The 19,985-nt window shown below is 39.2% G+C and overlaps 1 protein-coding gene across 1 annotated transcript in view; it reads right to left on the reverse strand.

Annotated features, from left to right (window-relative positions):
- LOC126161840 (general transcription factor 3C polypeptide 1) overlaps nucleotides 1-19,985 on the reverse strand; it is a 359,490-nt gene that overhangs the window by 94,116 nt on the left and 245,389 nt on the right. The window contains exons 22-23 of the mRNA XM_049917946.1: nucleotides 17,856-18,019; nucleotides 7,958-8,069 (exon numbers count right to left, since the gene is read on the reverse strand). Of these exons, the coding sequence (XP_049773903.1) occupies nucleotides 7,958-8,069; nucleotides 17,856-18,019 (276 nt within the window). The remainder of the gene's footprint in view (nucleotides 1-7,957; nucleotides 8,070-17,855; nucleotides 18,020-19,985) is intronic.

The raw sequence follows: 19,985 nt of genomic DNA on the forward strand, positions 1-19,985 counted from the left end.
TAAGCATGTCAGCGACAACATGTATCATGAAGAGCAAATGGTTTATCACAAGCACACAAAGTGGTATTGTCTTTGTCCTCAGATATACATGGTGCTTCAAAAATACTTTTCTAATCTTTGGCAAAAGGTTTCTTACAACACAATTTAAAAAAAATCCCAGATAAAAACATATACAAAAATCCTTCTTTTTTGAATTATTGATAAAAGTTGATATTCATCAGCTGTGCAGGTATAACTTCACTTATCTATGCACCCATTTGACTCACTGAACCCTAGATGGTGTTATGTTGCCAGGGAGACTTGTTTACATTCATCATTCATCTGTCTTCAAGTGCCCATTGTATACTTGGTCTACAGGCAGTGTGTTAACTGAAAATGCTCTGTTCGAACATGGCAGGATACTCATTCTGTGAGCAGGCGTGTAAGGCGACAAAAATGGTAATGGACACAACACCAAACAGCTTGTATTAGATGGTGTTTTCAGACTGAAGACAGCTGAGTCATCCAACCTTTGGTACTGTATATCGTCTCTTTGCTGAGACAAGATTCATGGCACCACAGATGACTGCCCGAGGAAGAGCACATTGTACAAGCTTTTGAAGAAGAGCCAGCTATCAAGTTCGGAATGGAAGATACTCCATGGGCACCTCTTGTACCTGTATCTTCTTCAACTTGTGCAGGCGCTTATGCCTGATGACCGCCCACCACAGGAAACACTTTGCTGATTATTTGTTGCACAGATTGCCAATCTGTTGTTTGTCTCTTTGGTTTTGTTTAGAGATGAGGTCATGTGAAAGAGATGGAATAATAAATTTCCACAACCAATACATATGGGTCAATAGCAATACTCATGCTAGAGTACAGGCTAGACATCAGCATCAGTTTAAGGTTAATGTACGAGCCTGATCTGTAGGTGACTGTCTGTTAGGGTCATATGTTCTCCCAGCATATCTTATAGGTCCTGTCTGCAGGGACTTCATTCTGAACACTCTCTAAGATTTACTAGAGGGTGTGCATCTTTAAATTAGAAGAAACATGTGTTCTTGCATATTGGAGGTCCACACCAGAGACAAATCATCAACAAATCAATAAATGCAATGGGAATCTTAAACAATTGGTCTAGATAACAGACCACTCATAAGCACACACTCTTCATCACTGTGTCATGGAAGCCTGTGAAACCATTCAAAACCATCAGGACATATTTGAAATAGTGCAACAGTCCATAATTTGACAACAGCATTTATTTTTAGAAGCAAAGAGGACATTCTGAGGATTTATTATGAGTTTACGTAATGAGCACAAATCACTTATACTGTAAACTATCATTATAACTTAAATACGAAGGACTTCCAGATGTATGTTTGTATGAATGTTTGGTGTAAGGAACCTGTCCCCAAAGTTTGCCGAAGTATTTTTGGAACACTGTGTATAATGTAAAAGTTTTACTACACTATTTATGCTATTTATGAAATTACACCAGACTGAAACATGAAAATAGTGATTTCTGCAGTGTTCATTATTTTTGAGCCATAAGAATAGGCGATAAATAAAGTGTCAAACAATAAATATGAGACCTGAAACTTCTAAAAATACCGTTAAACAATGCTAAGTCCAGGATGGAATAGCAGCAATATGAAAAGGATACATTGCTACTCACGAGATGCAGAGAGGCACAATGAACAGATTCCCCCCCCCCCACACACACACAGACTGAGCTTGTGTGAAAGTGTGAGTGTTTTCTACTGCGGAAGAAGGACCTTTCCTCCGAAAGCTTAAATGTTTAACAGTATTTTCATTGTGCCTGTCTGCAACTCAACACTTCTTCTATGTGGTGAGTAGCAATCTATCTTTTTCTGATAATTGCTTAATACTAAAGAACAATGATTGTAATATCTTAACAAAATATCAGTATAACCATATATTTGTTTACATGATGTAAGTACCATATTTACTCGAATCAAAGCCGCACTTTCTTCCGGTTTTCGTAATCCAAAAAACAGCCTGCGGCTTAGAATCGAGTGCAAAGCAAGCGGAAGTTATGAAAAATGTTGGTATGTGCCGCCACAACTAACTTCTGCCGTCGAATATATGTAGCGCTACGCAGGCATGCTTTGTAGGCACAAAGATAAATACTGGCGCCAAAACCTCTGCGTCAGTAAATAAATTTTTATAAAAAAGTGGAAGACGAGCTTTTTTTCTCCGCCCCGAGTTTCGACCACTGCATTTTCATACATTATCCAACGAAGTAAATACACATTCCGTATTGTTCATCTTCGATTGTAGCACAATTTCAGTGTACTACGAAAATCTGACTGGCAAGACTGTTTGGGATGTTTGTCAATATGGCCAACTCTACACTCTGAATTTTTTCCTATCTGTGAGAAGAGATGGTTGCTAATAGGAACCTGATGAAACATGAATCACATACAGTATTCTCTTCACCATAAGAATAATACGAATATAAACATTTTGCCATGTATTCTTTCGTGTTTGCTGCTATCTCATTTAAATCCTGCCTGCCTAATAAACTACGAAACTAGAGTGAGACAACAGCAAACGCGAAAGAATATACGTATCGTGTCATGTTTATATTTGTATTATTCTTATGCCTAATAGTGATATAGTCAGAAATGAAGCACGGCAAGGGACTAGATTTTTAAATCTCAGATGAATCTAATTTCTGTGCAGAATTTGATGTAATAAAGAAGCGGCCGCAAAGATTTTCAAACGGAGAAAAATTTTCGCCTAACTCTCGTTCAGAACATGTTCTATCATACGTAGTCTATTTTTGATTCTTGTTGATCATTATCAAAGAAAGCAGCAGTGTAAGTAACAACAAATAGCAGTCTCTTGCCATTGTTTCGCTAATAAGACGGTTCCTCTCTCTCTCTCTTTCTTTTTTAATTGTACGCGGCGGTAGCACGCACAAAAGCAAGCCATGCCGCGAGCCGCGACAGGCCGTAAACACGCACTATCAGAATGCGACAAACAATGCATGACACAGTGCAGTAATGCATTTTTAGCTTAAGAGTAACGCAAACACCTATAACAAATAAAACGACACTTATCAGATCAAAGCAAAACAAGCAATTGATTCAAACCAGACGAGTGAAAAAGGAAGGGTACCCGTATAAATACGGACATAGCGCCTGACACATAACAATGGCTACTTGGTAAAGCTTAACTGCTAAGCTTACGACTCGAACCAAACTACTGTAGCTGTATCATCATTCATTCGACCTAAATTGTCTCTCATATTACAATGGACCAACTTTGTTTCAATTTGGAGGTGCGGCCTAAAACTTCTCTCTCCCCTTGAATTTCGAGTCTCAAATTTCAGGTGCAGCTTAGATTCGGGAAATTTTTTTTCCTTTATTTCGAGTCTCATTTTTCAGGTACGGTTTAGATTCGAGTGCGGCTTAGATTCGAGCAAATACGGTATACAATATTTCCATTAATACATTTGTTATTGAAGTCCCAAGATGTTTTTGAAATGAGGATGGAAAAATGGTAATCTAATACTGGAAATGTTCATGCGTGTACATTTTTAACTGATACATAAAAATTTCCATTATATGCTACTGCTGCCACAGAAAATTTGTCATAAAATAGGGTACCGGTAAGTGGCATGACTGAGGAGTGGATACTGGAAATGTTCATGCGTGTACATTTTTAACTGATACATAAAAATTTGCATTATATGCTACTGCTGCCACAGAAAATTTGTCATAAAATAGGGTACCGGTAAGTGGCATGACTGAGGAGTGGACAATCTTGTTCATATAAAAGGCAGAGAAAAAATTGATTCTCTATTTTTATATTTTCAGTGGTGTGTTTTCACATGGATAGGATTACTGATCACTGCATGAATTGTGCACTGTGAAGCTTTTATCAAGAGAGTAGTTGATTTTATTTTGAATATATATTTCCATTTTTATTAATGCTCATTTCTCCATCCATACAGTATGGAGAAAAGCGATCTGATAATGTCAGTGCAGGGTAAAGGACATCAAACTGAGCAAAATTTTCCAGATGACCTTATTTCAGAAATGTACCATTGTGGAGCTACAGCCATAAAATGACAGCCAATCTGTGATAATCATGAACATGTTTGTGTGTGCCTAGCAGTTTTTTTTTTCATCTGACTAAGCTGCTGCTGTGTTATGCTGTGATTGTTGTGCTCCACAGCACCTGCTATCACATGCTGAACTGTGCCACAGACAGATATACTAATAACCAGCTAACCAACATGCAATACTGCTTATAGAGCAGTGGGATGCAGTGCTATAGGTGCAAACATATGAAATACTGTACTGAACATTTCTCAAAGAGAAGACTACCAGCAGACACCAACATTAAGGCTGTGGACCATCAGCTAAGGCAAAAGGGCACATTTGCACCCGAAGAGGTCAATAAAGGATGGCAGCAAATAGTGGGGACTCTGGAATTTGATGAAGAGTTATTCCAGCAATCTGAAACAACTGCTTCACCCAGCATAAGAGCAACAGCTAATAACAGACCAAGGTGTAGCAATCCTACTTGTTCTTATATCGCTCCTGGCTTTAATATAATTTTTTCTTTATTTAATGTTGTTTTGTTAATATCACATTTAGTTTGTTGTTACCTACTGAATAGTAAATATTATATTGTAAGTTATTTCATATAACAGCTACTATGTACAGTGACTAGGTAACTAAAACCAACTTATAGCTGTTTGACAGGCAGAACTCGTCTGTGAAAGCATACTGTAAAAGTGTCGTGACTCTGTCAAAACATGTATGCAGTGTTGGTATTGATATCATCAACATAATGTCTAAATTATTGGAGACAACCTGATCACTGATAGGGAATTTGAGCCAATAAATGTGGAAAGGTCACAACTTAATTTCTACAGTGTTGTGTTTATCATTAAAAATCTTGTTAGTAAATCAAATTATAACAAAATGGCAGACATCGAAGAGCAGCAACACTATTAGCAAGGCAAAAGCCAAGTCAGTAACACTACAAGCTCATGATCTCTCTGTCACACAACAGCTTGTTTGGAAAATCAGAAAGGAAAATTGTTTACATTCTTCCCACACACAAAAGATTCAGTCCTAGACAGTAGAAGACTGTAAAAGAGCCAATCTCTTTTTGTCCTAGATTCAAGGCATTTTTCTTACTTCATCCTGTTTACAGACAAGGCTGTTTTTACTAGGGAGCAGTATTTAATGTCTACAACCATCACCAGCTGGTATATGAGAGTCCTGATTACATTCAAGAATATGGTCAATGGGGAAGGTTTTCAGTGTATGCCTGGGAAATAATTTTTGGTAGCAACTTGACTGGCCATTTCATTCTATCTCCCTGATTAAGTGGACATAATCATTGACATTTTTTGCAAGAGGAATTACCTATACTGTTCAAAGACATCGTTTTGCACATACACTGAAGGATATTGTTCCAATGGGATGATGCAGTGCTGCATACCAGCAACAGTTAATAAAATGTTTGTTCACAGGTAAGCTGAGCGTGACAGTCCCAAGAGTGCTCTGCTGGAAATTTTGCTATGGAATTTTATGAAAGACCACATATGCCAGACACCGGTCAATACACTTCAAGAGATCGTCACATTAATTTTTGAGGCAGCAACACCCACGTGCAACATGACAAGAATTTTTGATATGGTGGGTCAATCATCTCTTGAATGTAGTGATGCCATATAGCGATTTTGGAGCATTTTCTGAAAAATATGTGATGTCAGAAAATAGTATTTATTTTCTTTTTCACCATAGTCTTAGTTCATAATTCAATCTGATGATCTACTGTACTTCACTGTACTCAATTTGACATCATCTACCCTGTTATGACTTTATTATCAAGTTCTTTTTCTCAACCCTGTATAACAATACAATCTGCTTCAGCTGAAGCCAGGTCATGATGAAGAGCCTCAAGTGAATCTTGCAAAAACTGATGACAGAGATTTTGCTATGAAATCCCTACCAGATATAAAAACCTCACAACCAACACTGAGGTGACAAAAGTCAAGGCATGTACACAGATGACGCTAGGATTATGTACATAAGGTATAAAAGGGCAGCACATTGCCAGAGCTGCCATTTGTACTCAGATGATTCATGTGAAAAGGTTTCTGACATGATTATGGCCGCACGATGGCAATTAACAGACTCTGAATGTGGAATGGTAGTTGGACCTAGACGCATGGGACATTCCATTTTGGAAATTCTTAAGGAATTCAATACTCTGAGATCCACAATGTCACGAGTGTGCTGTAAATACCAAATTTCGGGCATTACCTCTCACCACAGACAATGCAGTGGCCAATGGCCTTCACTTAACGACCAAGAGCAGCGACATCTGTGTAGAGTTGTCAGCACTAACAGATAAGCAACACTGTGTGAACTAACTGCAGAAATCAGTATGGGATGTATGATGTACATATCCACTAGAACAGTGCAGCAAAATCCGGCATTAATGTTCAATGGCAGCCGACAACTGATGCTAACAGCACGACATTGCCTGCAGCACCTCTCCTGGGCTTGTGACCATATCAGTTGGACCCTAGACAACTGGAAAACCATGGAGAGGTCAGATGAGACCTGCTTTCAATTGGTAAGAGCCGATGATAGGGTTCGAGTGTGATGCAGACCCCATGAAGCCATGGACCCAAGTTGTCAACAAGGCACTGTGCAAGCTGATGGTGGCCCCATAGTAGTGTGGGCTGTATTTACATGGCATGGACTGGTTCCTGTGGTCCAACTGAACTGATCATATACTGGAAATGGTTATGTCTGGCTACTTGGAGATGATTTGCAGCCATTCATGGACTTCATGTTCCCACACAATGACGAAATTTTTATGGATGACAATGTACAATGTCACCAGACCACAATTGTTCGCGAATGGTTTGAAGAACATTCTGGACAATTTGAGTCAAAGATTTGGCCTCCCTGATTGCCCGACATGAGTTCTGTCTCACATTTACGGGACATAATCGAGAGGTCAGTTCACACACAAAATCCTACAACAGCAACACTTCCGGAACTATGGGCAGCTATAAAGCCATCATGGCTCAACATTTCTACAGGGGACTTCCAAGTATTGAGTAGCTGCACTATGCTGGGCAAAAGGAGGTCTGACACAATATCAGGAGGTATCCCATGACTTTTGTCACCTCAGTGTAAATATAAACAGTTGGTGGACTTTCATTAGTAAAATAGATATCTTTCACTGACCATTATGGAAAAAAAAAACACCCAAGAAGCAAATAAAAAGAACATGTAAGTTGTGAATTTAGAAAAAAACTTGAAACAAGAAAGTTAAAAGAAATTTATTTTAAAAAAATTGCATCAATAAATTACAGATTCAGGGAGATGGTACTGAAAGTATAGACCTGGGACAGAAAACCACAGGAGGTCAGACACTGACAGAGCGGTGCTGTAAAGAACAAGCTGTAAACAGGTAAATATGATCCTTAGGGAGTGCACTCAGAATGAAGTGGGCTAATGGATCACGAGAGCAAAGCAAAACTCTATGATCTGGCCCATACAGGCCAATCAGGACCAACCATCCTCCATGTAATCCTATGTCAATAGCATCATTTGGAGTGGTACAGAGTGACACGGAGTCAGCACACTATACTCCCAGCCATTGCTGGCATCCTAGACTTTGGTGCCACTACTTTTCACTCAAGTGGCTCCTTAATTAGCATCATGAAGCTGAGTGCACTCTGTTCCCATCCTACTGCCAAGAAAAAATTCTTGACAGTACCAGGAATTGAACCCAGGCACAAAAGGTAATAAAAGGAGCCAATGAAAAAATTTACCTGCAAATGCAGTCTATATGAACTAAGACAGCCTTCAAGTGTTATTATCATAGACACTTTGCCAAAGCCAATAATTACGGACAGTTATTATTTTGTTGTACAATAAAAATATTAGAATGTATAACTCACATGAATGACAGATTGTATCACAGCTTTCTGAATATCCGTAATACATTTTACATCTTGGAAAAATCCTCGCTTTTTCAGTGACTTTGATGGGCGTATAATTTCATATTTCTTCCTGTTGGAGAGGGATACATGAATGAGATTTAAATTAATCAGTTAAATTCAAACAAAAGCAATAAATAGTTTACCATATTGTTGCAAAGAAATTAAACATTTACAAAAGACACACTATTATTATGTTTTAAGCAAGTATGTGTAGTGGCAATAGGAGGAAGGATAATCAAATATATAACATATATTATCTGATTAAATGTATCAGAACACCTGTCTCGTAGTCCATTCCTCCCCAAGTAGTGTAACCAGAGGAATTAGTGATGTTGGATGCTGGGGTCTAGAGCAAAGTTGATGTTCTAACTCATCCCCGAGGTCTTCCTTGAGGCTTGGGCCAGACAATTTCAGGAATGTTACAGCCCACAAACCACTGCCTCACAGATGTTACTTTATGATAGGATCCATAATCATGGTGATACAATCACTGTCTCTGAACTCGTCCTCAACTGTATACTGTACACAATGCTGTAAAATGCTCTGATGCATCTAGTGTTTTTTGAAGTGCAATGAGGGGACCACACCCTAACACAGGAAATCACCCCCATTTCATAAAACCACCTAGTCCATGTTTCACTGTTGGCACTTCACATGATGGCAAGTAATGTTCTCTAGGTATCTGAGGCAATAGGAGGAAGGATAATCAAATATATGACATATATTATCTGATTAAATGTGTCAGGACACCTGCCTCATAGTCCATTCCTCCTCAAGTAGCATAACCAGAGGAAGTAGTGATGTCGGATGCTGAGTATAGTGTGATTCATCATTCTGGACCACTCATTTCCAATCATCCACATCCAGTAGCATTGCTCTTTACACCACCTCCAGCATTATCCAGTAGCATTGCTCTTTACACCACCTCCAGCACCACTTAGCGTTGACAACAGAGATGTGTGCTGGCTTACGAGAGCTGTCAGACCATTGTGCCCCATTATTTTTAACTCCCTATGCACAGTCATTATGCTAGCTGGATTCCTTGTAGAACTTTGCAAACTATATATGACTCCTGCCACTGACTTCACATGATTTTATATAACCAACTTCCACAATGATCGATGGTCTCTGTCTGTCAGAACATGAGGTCTACCTGGTATCAATTTAGCTGCGTTTGTTTCTTCATGTTTTCACTTCACAGTCACATCACCAACAGTCAACTCGGGCAGCTTGAGAAGTGTTGAAATGTCCCTGATGGATATGTTACTTGGGTGACATAAAATGACTAGTCCACATAATAAGTCACTGAGCTCTCCTGACCAAACCATTCTGCTTCTGCTGTGTCCCTTCTGACAACACAATACTTTCTGCCTCCTTTTATACTGATGGATCTGCCTCTTGTGACACTTAGTGGTCAATTCTACATTACAAAAGCACATGAAATAACCAGTAACATGATATCTAATCAAGAAATCAAATGAAGACCAGCTATTCCAAAAGATATGTTTAACTGGAGGTGGAGTATTTTGTATGGAGTGTTTCCCATCACTGTGCTAAAATGCAGACACTGCAACAGAAAAAGGATAAATGTTTAGACACTTCTGATAAATGGGTTTGGAAATGAAAGGAAAGAGTTAAATGGCCAGATCACTTGAGGAATGAAGTTGTGTTACACGCGGTGAATAAGAAAGGACAAATACATGAAACAATTATGAGGAAAAGAAACTGGCAAGGACACTAGATGAGAATACATGAATGCAGTAGAAGGAGTGGTGACGGCGAAGAGAACCAAAGGTAGAAGAAGATACCAACTAACTGACAACATAAAGATAAATGCACCATAAACAGTTACTAAAGGAATGGCAAAATACCAGGATGATCAGAGAATTATGAATTTGCTGTGGAAGATCTGCCTTACGAGTAGCACACTGTCATTATCATCATCCTCATCATGAACCTCACTGCAAGACATGTTTTTCACTACATGAAGACAAATTTCACAGAAACTACAGGCCACCAAATTGTTTTAGTAGAAGGAAAGATGGTCCGTGCAGAAACATAGATTACAGACAGCCTAGGGAAGTCTGTAATAGTTATGAAGAGAACAAAAACAAATCTCCTGTGCCTTCTTTTTCCAGTGTCCCACCACCTCCCAAAGTCCCACCGTCTGGCCACAGATGAGCATTCACCTTGTAACTCAGTACCATCCAGAACTGGAGCAACTGAATTACATTTTCCACCAGGGTTTTGACTACCTCTCGTCATGCCCTGAAATGAGAAACGTCCTGCCCACTACCCTTCCCACCCCTACCATAGTGGTATTCTGCCATCCATCGAACCTACACAATATACTCGTCCATCCCTACACAACCCCTGCTCCCAAACCCTTACTTCATGGTTCATATCCCTGTAACAGACCAAGATCTGTCCCGAACATCCTCCCACCACCACCACCACCACCACCACCTACTTCAGTCTGGTCATACACATCACCTATTCCATAAAAGGCAGGACTACCTGTGAAACCAGCCATGTGATCTACAAGCTAAACTGCAACCATTGTGCTGCATTCTATGTAGGCAAGACAACCAACAAGCTGTCTGTCTACATTAATGGCCACCGACAAACTGTGGCCAAGGAACAAGTGGAGCACCCTGTTGCTGAGCATGCTGCCAAATGTGACATCCTTCATTTCAATGACTGCTTCACAGCCTGTGCCATATGGATCCTTCCCATCACCACCAGCTTTTGTAAATTGCACAGGTGGGAACTTTCCCTGAAATACATCCTACATTCCTGTAACCCTCCTGGCCCAAACCTTCATTAGTCACTGTCCTCACCCATCCAGCCCCATCCCTGTTCCCATTCCAGCACTACACAGCCTTCACTCCATCATCACACCCTGTCGTTTTTACTTCTCTCCTTTTCTGGTAATGACCTTCCCCCCCCCCCCCCCCCCTCCCCTGCCCACCATCAAACCAGAGCAGCACTTCACTCTCCACCACCCGTACCCTATTATCCCTTCCCCTCCCTATCCCAGCCCCAACTTCCATGCCGATCATGCACTGGTGCTGCTGCCCACAGTGTGGTTTCAGTTGCCTGAGACTACAGTCATGTGTATTTTTTTTGTGTGTGAGTTGTGTTTGTGTTGGTGTGTGTGTGTGTGTAGGGGGGGGGGGCGGGGGAGAAGAGGGACTTTTTTTTTATGAAGGCCTTATTGGCCGAAAGCTTTATTTGTGACAGTCATTTTGTTGTGCCTATATGCGACTCTGCATCTCTGCTATATGGTGAGTAGCAACTTTCCTTTTTAGAATACTGTTATGAAGAGAATTATCAGACACACAATGATAGACACACTCAAGACAGATTACTGGATTGGGAAAGAAATGAATAACGCATGCCAGCCCAACTTTCATAGTTAAACTAAATGAAGTTTTGGATTCAACTCAGTACAAACCTGTAGTTGCACATGACAATAATAATATTCAGTATGATATGGATTATGAGATAAGAGATGACTTGATGTGAGAATGGGAAGTGATTACTGAAGATGTGTTGATACCTATTACTGACATTAATGTTTGCGGTACTAATAGACTAACAGACTTCTGGACAGTAGTAGCCAGGCCTGCATACTGTCAAACAAATTGTATCTGTAGTTAAGTGAGGTTGCACAAATCCCAACTTTTCCTGTGAGTAATGTGATGTGGGAAATAGAAGCAATTTTATTGAGAAACATATATTACTAAAGTTTTACACTGATAGCAAACAATATGAACAATATTTCCTGGTTGCTCAATCATTATCTGCTGGGTGTATTTTATGGAGAAACTGGATGATGAATAAATGTAAGGTGGACTTTCGTGCAAGCAAGTTATATTTTCAGAAGTTTAATGAAGAAAGAGAAGTTGTATTTTGGGGATGTGTTAATAAGGAAGAGCTGAGCATTATGTCCATGAATTTATGATGTATTATTATTGTAGATAAAGAGGGAGCTTTGGCTCAGAAAAACGCTGAGTTAATTTTGTTGACATGTAACTCTTTATTTTTTTCATTGCCAAATATTCATTCCTTTTCTAGCAATATTGGTACCAGCATAACTTTATAAAATTTAAGATAGGTTTATGTTAACTGAATTTTCTGTTCGTGCCTGTATACCCGCATGTTATCACTCTGCTGGTCAATATCGGAGCCAACGTCTTGCTGGATCAATAACCTCCCCATTATCCATGTTCTGATTCAGACATAGTGCATCTTCATTGGACCAAACAGATGGAAGTCAGACGGTGTGAGATCTGGGCTGTAGAGTGGATGAGGAAGAACACTATTAAATAGTGAAAACTTTCAGATGTCCTGCAAAATTATATTTACAAGGGGCATTCAGTAAGTTATACAAAACATGTTTTTCTGAATGCAGTTTGGTTTTATTCAGGATCCCAATACACCATACTACTCCTCATTTGTTTGGCTAAAAAACCATATTTTTCAGCATAATCTCTGTTCAATGTGATAGCCTTACATCATCTTACTGAGGGAGCCTGTATGCTAGCATTTAATCACTCTGCTGGTCAATGTCAGAGAAAAGGCCTTGCTGGATCAATAACCTCCCCATTATTCATATGGAATGCAACCTCATTGGGACAAACAGATGGAAGTCAAGACGTGTGAGATCTGGGTTGTAGGGTGGATGAGAAAGAACAGTTCAATGAAGTATTGTGAGCTCCTCTCAGATGCACAGATTTGTGTGAAGCCTTGTATTGTCATGGAGAAGGAGTACCGTATTTACTCGAATCTAAGCCGCACTCGAATCTAAGCCGCACTTGAAAAATGAGACTCAAAATCAAGGAAACAAAATTTTCCCGAATCTAAGCCGCACCTGAAATTTGAGACTCGAAATTCAAGGAAGAGAAAAGTTTTAGGCCACACCTCCAAATCGAAACGAAGTTGGTCCATTGTAATATGAGACACAATTTAGGTCGGATGAATGACGATACAGCTTCAGTAGTTTGGTTAGAGTCGTAAGCTTAGCAGTTAAGCTTTACCAGGTAGCCGTTGCTATGCATCAGGCCCATATTTATACGGGTACCCTTCCTTTTTCACATGCTTCGTCTGGTTTGAATCGATTGCTTATTTTTCTTTGATCTGATGAGTGCTGTTCTCTTTGTTATAGGTGTTTGCGTTACTCTTAAGCTGAAAATGCATTACTGCACTGTGTCATGCATTGCTACATTGAACAATATGGAATTTGTATTTACTTCGTTGGATAATGTATGAAAATGCAGTGGTCAAAACTCGGGCCGGAGAAAAAAGCTCGTCTTCCACCTTTTTTTTATTTTATTTACTGACTCAGAGGTTTTGGCGCCAGAATTTATCTTTGTGCCTGCAAAGCATGCCTGTGTAGCACTACATATATTCAATGGCAGAAGTTAGTTGTGGCGGCACCTACCAACATTTTTCAGAACTTCCGCTTATTTTGCACTCGATTCTAAGCCACAGGTGGTTTTTTGGATTACAAAAACCGGGAAAAAAGTGCGGCTTAGATTCGAGTAAATATGGTATTTCATTTGCATTTGGGTAAAGGTGGTCGGGAACCACTTCATGGATTACCATTTTTTTTCCGGTTTGAAGAAATGAACTCGTTTCATCTCCTGTGATGACATTCGACAAAACGTTGTCATCATCAGCCTGGTAATGTGTAGGCAATGGTCTTTTGTTAACCAGCGAGGAATCCAAACTGGTGGATGACTGTGTCAGCACTACCAACAGAGACATCCAGTTGAGCAGCAAAGTATGTGATTGTGATGTGTTGATCACCTTGAATGAGAGTGTTTGCACATTCCAACACTGAAGGAATCACAGCTGTTTGCTGCCAACAGACATGTGAGAGATTGGACAGATTTATGTGACTTTGTTGTGATGATGACAGATGCCTCACCCAATGTCTCACCATATTTTGTTCACTCCCAGGCTTCTGCAAACATTCTACAAGCACCTATGAATATCTGTGATGCTCTGGTTTTCTGCCAGAAGAAACTCAATGACAGCTCTCTGCTTAGAATGTACCTCTATTATAGCCACCATTTTGAAGGCTATGTATACGGGCCACCACCTGTCAGAACTTCATCAAACTATAGGGACTGAATCAACTGAAACTGGCTGAGGAAAAAGAAAAGTGTTGCATTACTTACTGAATGCCCCTCATATTTGGTCAAAAGCTGGTTTTCAGCTGGATTGTGATCAAACAAATAATAATTTTGGAGAATTTCAGGATGTTTCCTATTTAATATCAAGTTTGTGTCCTTACTTTATTTTGGAGTGATCTTCTAATGATACTGTTTACTTAGCTGAACTTCTCAATTTTATATTTCTGATCTAGCTCTCCTCCATACATTACATGACCCTCAAAAATTTAAATCTACCTACTTGTTCTATGAATATGTTTTCTATTACTATTTGTGTTCTTACAAGATTTTTCCCACTGAAAGCCATGGTCTCAGATGTGATAACATATATACACTCATTACAGCAATGGTTGGCTGAACTCCCTTGCGTCACAAATCACTGTCAGATTTAAATCAATAATAATTATGACACCAATAATATTGGGACAATGGTTGAGCCTACAACAGAAAGGTCATGCAAGCATGTGTTTGGAGCACAGTATTTGTTTTGCCTGTGATGTCATCATACCAATGCACTTACGTGCACATGCCTGTTATGAATTAGCTTTGTATTTAATCGAGGAACTTCAGCAGATGGTATGTCTTTGAGGCAGCAGTCTGGACATGGAAATGTTGGGAGAATTTAGACTGCAGTGGTGGCAGTCTCTGTTGGTTTTTTTGGACCCTGACGAGGTTGTGTCAGATGTGTGTCATTCAACTGTCATGGCACGAGACGATTAAAAGGCTAAATGAGATCTCTATCAACTTGATCACTAGTAATAGTCATTAGAATCAATCCAATGTATGGAAGTATGTGCGAGTACAGGCTAAAGAGTCAGTACAATAGTACGGCCATGGATGTGATGACTAGGCTGGCTGGGTCAAGTGCAGTGCCCATGCTGCATCCTGGATGGACTAGGGTCATCTATAGTTATGGCTTGAGAGGAAACACTGAAGTGCACCAGTGCTTCCCCATATCCTCAGAAGGTGCTGTCATCATCATTTTATTCATTTGGACTGTGAGATTTCAAACCAATTGCTCTGCTTCTGAGTTTGGTACAGGACAGAAAGGGACGGTGGTTGGAAGTGTTACACCTTTTCTTCGGCAAAATGAATGGAACTGTGGCCAATTGTTAGACACCACGGTTTGCAGCACTCACTCTATGGTGAAGATTGTCATAAGAGACTGAATTGTAGATTCTAGTACCACTGATAATATTTGGGCAACATATCGGAAATTAAGAGTGGTTACCTACAACAGGTTACTGTGTAGCCCCCTTGAACAGGCCCACAAAATCGGTGTGCATGTGGCCCGATGGCTGATCACGGATAGGCCATGGAGAGATACATAATACCAGATCTGTTTCATTTTGCACACATGTTTGGCGGGTCCAGACTGCGCGTTCCATGTGCACTTTAATGTTTGGCCAATATAAATAATGCTATGACAAGACGTTCATGTTTGACATCGTCAAGTGTACTTTGTGTACAGAGGCCAGAGTACAGTCAGGTTTCACATCTCAGAACTCGATCTCTTCTGTGGCCAGCAGGATTACCCCCTGATTGATGTTGGTGTTGCACACAAAAAAATGGGTCTTCACTACCTGTTCCACCATTTTGGGCAGCTGCTCCAGCCAATGAAAATACACATAACATAATACTTTGTGGAGTGTCAGATCTTTATTTGCAAGTCTAGTCACCTCCTGGATCATCATCGAGAATTTGTCCAGCCTGTCTTTTTAATGTTTTCATCAAGCCAGAAATATTATCAGGACCCACTGGACAACACAACAGGGAGTTTCTAGTAGATACAACAGGGGGTCAGTGTTGGTGTGTTGAGAGGTGTGCCAGTAGTTGATCTCATTATCATAACTGCAGAAAAACTGCGCCCACCACTGTAATCGTTATGCTGTTTTACTTGGCAGGTACACTTGTGAGCCAAAAAGAAAATTCTTTGGCTTGTGGGATATGACCAGGGCAAAAAACCCTCTATATAAGAATAGATGGAAGGTTTTGAGGCTGTAAATAATAGCCAGTGCTTTGTGGGGCTGCAGTGAACCTGGATTGCTGTATGTGTTTTAATATGCATGCTACTGGCTGTTCCATGCTAGCAGGGATATTACATGACAAAACAACACTTTTATATAAGTTGCACATGTTTCTGGGAGGTAACTGGTATTTGGTGATAAATAAGAGTTTTTGCAGCCAATATCACGTGTTGAAATACTTTTATTTCATCAATGACCATTTTCGACTTCTGGAAATAATATTCCAGTACATGAATTGCACAACCACAATGAGAGCACACTCAATTTCTAAAACAAAGGTGCCATATGGCTTGTCAAATACATAAAACTGAGTAAATGAAAAGACCATAGCACCAAAGGTAAGTTTTGGGGTGGAGACGAGTTTGTCCATGGAGCGGTTATATTTATTTCCCATCAGATGATTAGATTTTGTCAAAACACATCATTGAGGAAATAAAAATATTTCAACACATGATCTTGTCTGCAAAAACTTATTTATCACCAACACAACATTTGTCCCAAATTGCAAAGTATCTGTCACCAGTATTAAATGCTTAATGTGCTCAAGCAGGGAGCAAGCTTAAAATATTTTTTCAACTTCAATGACACTGTCTTTTCTTAAGATGATTAGGGGCTAGAACTGCAGAACAGAACCGGCCCCTCTGTAACATAGTCAGTAGCTCCTCAGCATATGGAATTGCCTAAACATCTACATTAGACTGAGCACTGAAAGATTGTTTAAGATCATAACAAATTCTAATTATGCCCTTACACTCTTTTTAATTATAATTATGTGTATCACCCACTGGCTAAATGTAATTGGTGTTACATCATCTGATGCCTCTAAACAATCAAATTCTGCTTCAATTACTTCCTTCATAGCAAATGGGATGAGTCCAGTCTCATAAAACCAGTAAGAACACTATGTTTTAATGATACATATAGTTCGAAGTTTTATGAACAACCCTGACTACATTCAAATAAATCAAAGTATCTCTTACATTATGCATCCAAATCACTAAAAGGAATACTACAAGATATGGTAACTGAATTTTGTACTTGACAACCAAAGCTGATAAAGACGCCCAAGTCCATAAATTCCTGAATTCTGACATTTCCACATTGAACTGTAATTTTTGTTTATTTTACACTTCTGGTCAATTTTGGCTATTGTGTCATTTTCAAGGAATAGTCGACATGCATAAGGACAAGCTACAATGCTGTCCAGTCACTGGCATATGGTGAGCAAACATAAAACTTACAACAAATAATCCTGCTTAGAACTGGCATAAAAGGTAGCAAAAAATAAGAACACAACTGAGTGTGAGCCAACTGTAATAAAATAAATTGTCATAGCAGTAGTGATTGTCAAACAGGTAATAACGTCAGCAGATGAGTGCACACAGAGGCACTGTGTTGATACGAATGAGAAAAATGTCTCAATGTGCACTCAACTGATGATGTTCATTAATCTGGTCCTCTGTAATTGGACATTGTGGCATTTTACAGTGGCATAGATTGTGGTAAATGTTTGATACATGAAGCAGTGAGGGACTACTTACTAAAGTATTAAGCAAGAGACACAAATGAAATTTACAGTGACATCACAACAAGCAGTAAATACTGCTCACATAATCTTGGTTTCCTATTGCACTTTTATTTACTTACCAGAATAGTTCTGGAGTATCAGGTATAACCATTGAAGCTTTCTTGTTTGCCAGCCTGTCAAACCTCTTTTCCAAGACATCAACCAACCCCCTGAACTTCTCTGCTACAATTCTCTCAACTTCTTCAGAATTTTCACACTTCTTCCGGAGTTCAGAAACTGAAATCTGCCAATACAACACACTACTTTCAAAATGAATCCAATGTTGTGCCATAATCATAATACCAGTGTTTCAAAATGAATGTTGGTTTTACCCTTTGCAGCATTTTTTTCATTCAATTTACAATTATAAATAGTACTGTAAAAGAAAGAACAACTCAAAACAGTATTTCTTACAAGTGTTCAGGATGAGCACTATTCATCATACAGCACACATCAAGTCACTGAGCAAGACCTTTACGAACCTTGACCAGTGTCCCTCCAGTAATTAGTGCAACAGTTGCTTCAATCTTATTTCTTAAGTTGGGTAGATTATCTGGTAGTGGAGGCACATACACACCATCCTTTAAACCATCAAAGGTAAAACTCACATGGCATCAGATTGGGCGAACATGGAAGCGATGCGAAAAAAGCTCAGCCATTTGGCCTTTTGCAGCCAATCTAGTAATCAGGTATGACGTCATTTAACCAGTCCCGTTCTAAGATATACCAGTGAGGCAGTGCACTACCTTGCTGCCAAATAAAGTTCTGTGGTTCAGCTTCTTCCAACTGACAAAACACCCATAGTTCTAGTGCATCAAGATAAGAAACACCACTTACAGTTGCTTTACGGAAGGAGAAAGAAAGAGAGAGAAAGAGAGAGAGAGAGAGAGAGAGAGAGAGAGAGAGAGAGAGAACAGCCCATAAACATTCTGCTGGAATATGGCACCAAAAACTTTCAGTTTAGGGCAGTCTCATTGCAACTGTGCCACCTCATGGGGGTTTGCTGATATCCAATGTGCACATTATATAAGGTTACGTTTCCACTTAGGTAAAATGTTGGTTCATTACTGAAGACAACATAAGTCAGAAACTAGTCATCACCATGCAGCAACATTTTACTTCAAAGCTGGCATGTAAACTGTAGCCTGTAGGCTTTAGAAAATTATAACAACCACAAATGCTAAGTACACAGTTGCAAGCATCTCCTCACAAGTCTCTACACAGACGTCCCTGGAATTGCTAATTCACTACTAGCCTCTCTCTCATTCAACACGTTCTTCAGTCACTCTTGGTCATCCCATATTCTTCCCTTTGTAAAGACATCCAGTGCTCTCAAACTGATGATACAATCTACAGATGTTATTACCACTTAGAGGATTATATTAGGTCTAAGAAATGAACATTGCACTGCAACAATAGACTGAGTCCCTGTAAACTGTGAAACACAAAAATCTTTCTGTTCATTAGTTGCCATCTTTGTCACTAGCACTTTCTAATGAGACACACAGGCAATAGTGCATGTGCAGGCACACAGGTATGAAAACAAAACTGCCGAGTTGATCTTTCATTTGATGTTCTATTTATAACTCTAAGTTGAATGTAATAAATGCTACATAGCCTTAGAGCCCCAATATCCACTTTGATTGATAGTACTTCTAATAATTATTTACAATACAAAAAAAGGTGTTAAAAGCTGGAAAAAACAGGCCCCTTAATTCAACAAAAATATTTTTTTACAATTACATGAAATATTATGCCTGTCTAGGTACACAGTACAATATTACTATATATATTAAAGTGGGAATTTCCTCTACCACCAATGAGAGAAATATCTGAGAAAGAATAAACATTGTTTTATCAATGGAGCACTGTGTTTGTTGTAAGCATAAGTATGAGCAAAAGATCTATCAATATGACTGGCATAATAATTAATTGTGTGACAAGGTACATTGCTGTCAGGGCTTATCACAGTTCTACCATACATTAATCTATGACAGAAGTCAACCCCCTACATATAAATAAGTACGTATTTACCCTTAATAATTTGATAAAATTAATATTGTTTGAATTACTAAACTACTTGAAGAGTATTATGTCAGTCATATGAGTGAGGTTCAATAAATACTGAACAGATGGCAGTAACATATCTGAAAAACATAAAAGGAATTACTAAGTCAATACATAATAACAGTACTGTGAAAAAATACTGT

This window comes from Schistocerca cancellata, chromosome 2, assembly GCF_023864275.1.
Source record: "Schistocerca cancellata isolate TAMUIC-IGC-003103 chromosome 2, iqSchCanc2.1, whole genome shotgun sequence".
Lineage (NCBI taxonomy): Eukaryota > Metazoa > Arthropoda > Insecta > Orthoptera > Acrididae > Schistocerca > Schistocerca cancellata.